This window comes from Nuphar pumila, chromosome 13 (genome assembly GCF_984573655.1).
Source record: "Nuphar pumila chromosome 13, dmNupPumi1.hap1.1, whole genome shotgun sequence".
NCBI classification, from domain to species: domain Eukaryota; kingdom Viridiplantae; phylum Streptophyta; class Magnoliopsida; order Nymphaeales; family Nymphaeaceae; genus Nuphar; species Nuphar pumila.
The window spans coordinates 48,852,017-48,856,387 of NC_143261.1; the positions used below are offsets into that span (position 1 = coordinate 48,852,017).

The 4,371-nt window shown below is 40.2% G+C and overlaps 1 protein-coding gene across 1 annotated transcript; it reads right to left on the reverse strand.

Annotated features, from left to right (window-relative positions):
- Positions 1-3,032: 3,032 nt before the first annotated feature.
- LOC149818303 (homeobox-leucine zipper protein HOX32-like) lies at positions 3,033-4,073 on the reverse strand. Its single transcript, XM_089984649.1, has 3 exons — positions 3,633-4,073; positions 3,398-3,532; positions 3,033-3,285 (listed from the first exon to the last, which is right to left on the reverse strand). Exons 1-3 carry the CDS (start codon positions 3,645-3,647, stop codon positions 3,076-3,078), a joined length of 360 nt encoding a protein of 119 aa, XP_089840775.1. The 5' UTR covers positions 3,648-4,073; the 3' UTR covers positions 3,033-3,075.
- Between the last annotated feature and the right edge of the window lie 298 nt (positions 4,074-4,371).

A 4,371-nucleotide genomic window follows, 5' to 3' on the forward strand; every position in this document is an offset into this window, starting at 1 on the left:
CTTCGGCTTATGCAAGGGAGATAACGCCCCCGGGAATTGAACCCTGACTACCCTTCTGGCAGGCGAATTCCTTTCCAACAGAGCTAACCCCACCAGTCTACCTAGTTACCAAAAAATAAAAGTATATTTGTTCTTCTTGTGATTGTACCAAGAGAAATATGCATGATTATTCACATTATGTCAAGACTGAGGTGAACCCACACGCGAGAGGAACGTCATTGGTGTCAAGGAGTGAGAATGAGAAAAGAAATTGAATGTTGGACAGAGAAATGTTTTGAATACGATTCAATGATAAATCAAGTGTCCTTTAGATCTCTTGGCAAAGCATAAAAGGAATAATTAATGGATATGATATGAGTGAATGCGATGGCTTGAGAGGCATCTTGATTCGAATCTTGGATAGGAATCATACTCTTGCGTATTTGAAGAAAAAGAAGAAAGAAGAATTTCAGTAATTCTTAAAGAAGAAGACTGCTGATTGTTCCCTACTTAGAGAGAGAGAGAGAGCATGAATGGCTGCGTGAATTAGAAGTTATGACACCCACTGTTGAGCTTGTGATCGGTACAACTCATTGCTAGAAAACAAGTGTGATACGCAAGTGATCCAACATTTAACTCATCGATCTAAATAATCGTTTTTTTAAGATAGCTAGGCAAGCTGGGGTTAGGCAGACCTCCACCAGTTATACAATGTACCATTGGGTTTTGAACTTGCAAATTCCCAACACAAGGTGACGTGCAATGAGAGCTCTTACCAAACAAGTGAAGCCTGTGCTGGTATCGATCTAAATAATCTTAGTATTCATATTAACAGACACCCATCTTCGCATTTCTCTAGATGAGTGTGGTGTTCATCACGAGAAATGCTGAGATGGATGGTCATCAGCAGCGGAGCTGCCTGCTAAACATGGCGCCGCTGCATAAAACAAAAATTACCTCAAAATCATATTCCTTGACACCCATGGTTCTTTTGGACTTTGGACCCATTCAATCCATAGTTTCAAAAGCAAAAATTGGTTTATTGACTTAAAAAAAAGATTTGATTTAGTGCTAAGCTATACACCCTGATGCTTGTTAGAAACATAATGATAAAAGATGAAATTTTCAGAGCCGGGAGTCGACTAATCTAGTAAAGAATGAACATAGAGAGAGAGAGCTGAAAAGCGATCAACGTTACTTAAAAGTGAAACTCAACAAAGCGTTGAGACCCACGAGCACAAACACAACAGCAAAACATGAGAACACCAATAACACAAAACAGAACACTTATAGAGGACCACAAACATCTATATGAGGATTGGTTTGTGGCAGAGGCAGGTCTTTGAGATATATGCGTAAGATAGCATACACATCAGCCAAGACCCTATGGGTCAAACGGTTAAGGTTGAACAGGACATCCCGAAAAGTAGCATCATTTCTGGCCATCCATATGAACCACCACACTGTAAACAACCAAACTCTCCAAATAGTCCTCCACTTCTTTTCGCGTCTACTTATAGCAGGGCCGAGGATAAGATCTAACGCAAAGCAACCCTCCCGCACAACAACTGATGGAGCCCTCCAAGTTTTAGAAAACAATTCTTGAAACACTTCACACGACCAGAAAAGGTGTTGTGTAGTTTCTTCAGCCTGTTGACAAAGCACACACCAACTGAGAAACTGAAAACCCATCCTCTTGATATTGTTATGGGTCTGTATCCGATCATGAAGAATCAACCAAGCCAATACCTTGGTCCTCGGAGATGGTCCCTTCGCCCATAGAGCATTGTTGAAGATCCAGCTCTGACCTGGAGGCAGAAGAGAACGGTAGACCTTGTGGACTTGGAAAACTCCCGCATTCGAGACTGCCCATTGAAGCCAAGATCCGTCTACCCCTACGTCCAAATCTCTGTCAAGAAACAAACGCAATGCCCTAAACCACATTTTCCTCAAATGCGATGTGTATGGTCCACGAGCCCCCCGGCGAACAGCAAGCGAATCGATTAGACCATATTTTAGCCGTAGGAAGTTTGCGCATGCATCCTGTGACGTATGAGCCAACCAGCACTGCTTCACAGCCAATGCCACACTCCTTTTACGCAAAGCAAAAATTCCTAAGCCAGCCATAGTCAGAGAGAGAGAGATTAAAAAGCACAGGTTCCTCTTAATAATTCCCAAAAGAATTCACCACGTCCTTTGCCAAAGCAACTAATCATTGTGGAATGTGCTATCAGATGGTCCATTGACATTAAGTACATGAAATGAAATTTACAGGAGAGAGAGAGAGTGATATCATGTCAGGTGGGTAATGGAAAAATTGTATGAGTGATGCAATGCACTTTTAGTGTGCCGCTGCACCTGATCACCCTTCATCTTGGAGATAGGGCCTATTTTGTGGGGCCCAAGAAATGATGGATGGCGATCAGGTGCAGCTGCACACTAAAGGTGTGTGATCACATTGCACCTGATCCTCCCTCTCATGTCTGGGCCTCATCTCACCGGCTTTTTAAATTATCAGCAAATTCGTCAAGAAAAAGATGCTTGTGATGATGAAAAGCGACCTTACACGGGATCAAATTTGCAGTGGGATGAAGACTTCGCAGTTACGCTTGAAATCGTCAGAGTCTGAACTCTCAATTCTTCTTCTTTTCAATACTTTAGTAACCACTGTTACTTTATGTGTATGTATGTTCGTATGTTTTCATACTGCATTTATAGACTTGAAAATGGTTCAAGTTTTCGGACACACTACAAGAAAAATGTGAATTAGCGATGGACTCTTTTTGTCGCTAATCTGTTGCTAACGTGTTTAGCGACAGATTAGCCACGAAAAGAGTTTGTCGCATAATCATGGTCGTTAAATAGCGACAGAACTGATCTGTCGCTAATTAGCGACGGATCAGTTTTGTCACAAATTTGTCACTAAATAAGCGACAGATTTAGTTTTGCAATGAATAATATCCATCGCTATTTTAGCGACGGATAATATTCGTCGCTAATCTGTCACAAAAGTTTAAAAAAAATAAAAAAAAAGTGAAATATAACACCAACTATTTCAATAGAAGGCAGTGATATTCATGATAAAGTTTTTCATGTCTAATGCTTGTCCATAGATAATCTGGCATTGTTATGAAAATGAATCATGAATAGTTTTGTTCTTATAGGAGTCACGGAAAGAAATGTTATTGTAAGCACCGATCTCAGGTTATATTCATTTGCAGTCGTTTCACTAGAGGGTCGTGTCACACCATAGCCCACTTCAAGTGCAGATGCCAAATCAAGTGTCCGGTTAGCAGTGTATATATCCTGAAACAGAGAAGGCACTTGAGGTAACAATAAGTCCCTCACATGCATGCACACATAAGCATAAAAACCTGAAACTGACAAAACAAGCTCAACGAAAAGAAATCTACTCAACTACTTTCGACTCCAATGGTATCACACAAAAACCAGAAGGAAGCAATGGAGCATCATCAGCAAATAACTCATCAATAGGAGCAAACACAAGCTGTGCACATGCCCCAACTGCATTCTCATCAACTCCGCTGCAAAGCTGCAAACAATGAACATGAAATCAATTATTTACAAGAAAAAAAATGCACCACCACGCAACATTCTTTTGACAACAATGAAAACACTTGACAGACACCAACCTGTAACAAATACATGTCTCTTTGTACGACACCACCTTCTTGGTGGAAGCCATGACCCTCAAGCCGGATTACTTCCACAAGGTGGAATTCCAACAAGACAGACAGTTAGTTTAAAACTCTATGTAGACAATAGTAATCACCATGAGCCACAACATAAAATTCTCTTTCTCAAACCATAAAGTAGTTTAAAGTAAGTCAAAAATCATTACCAACTCAAACGAAGAAAATTAACTCAAACTAAGCCATTTATACCTCTTCTCGTTCTAGTGTATGAGCAAAAGGTAAAGCAACCTGCCCACCAGAAAAAACTCCAAACCTGGAACTAGGAATAGCATAAGGGCTATCCTTGAGAGAAGCAGCAGAGAAAGCATCAACACCACAATGAGCCCACTTTGAATGGTGTTCTCTGAGAAATCGAACAAGCAATGCCGGAGGCACATTCTACACAACATAAATTAAACCCATCAAAGTACGGTAAAAGCAGACCCATATATCTGAAAAATAGAAAGGAAGCCAGGACAGTCAAAGCAACTCTAATAACTTAACCTAACATTGGTATTGCAAGTATCACAACAGAATAATGGAAAGTAGAAGATTAAATAAGCACAAAAGGAAAAACTAAATGCAAAAGATAAAATTAGATGATCATCTAATTCATATATTAAATACAGACATAGAAGGCAGACTAAAATCAAACCTGAAGCAACATGGATGCCTTTGCACAAAGGATACCACTATC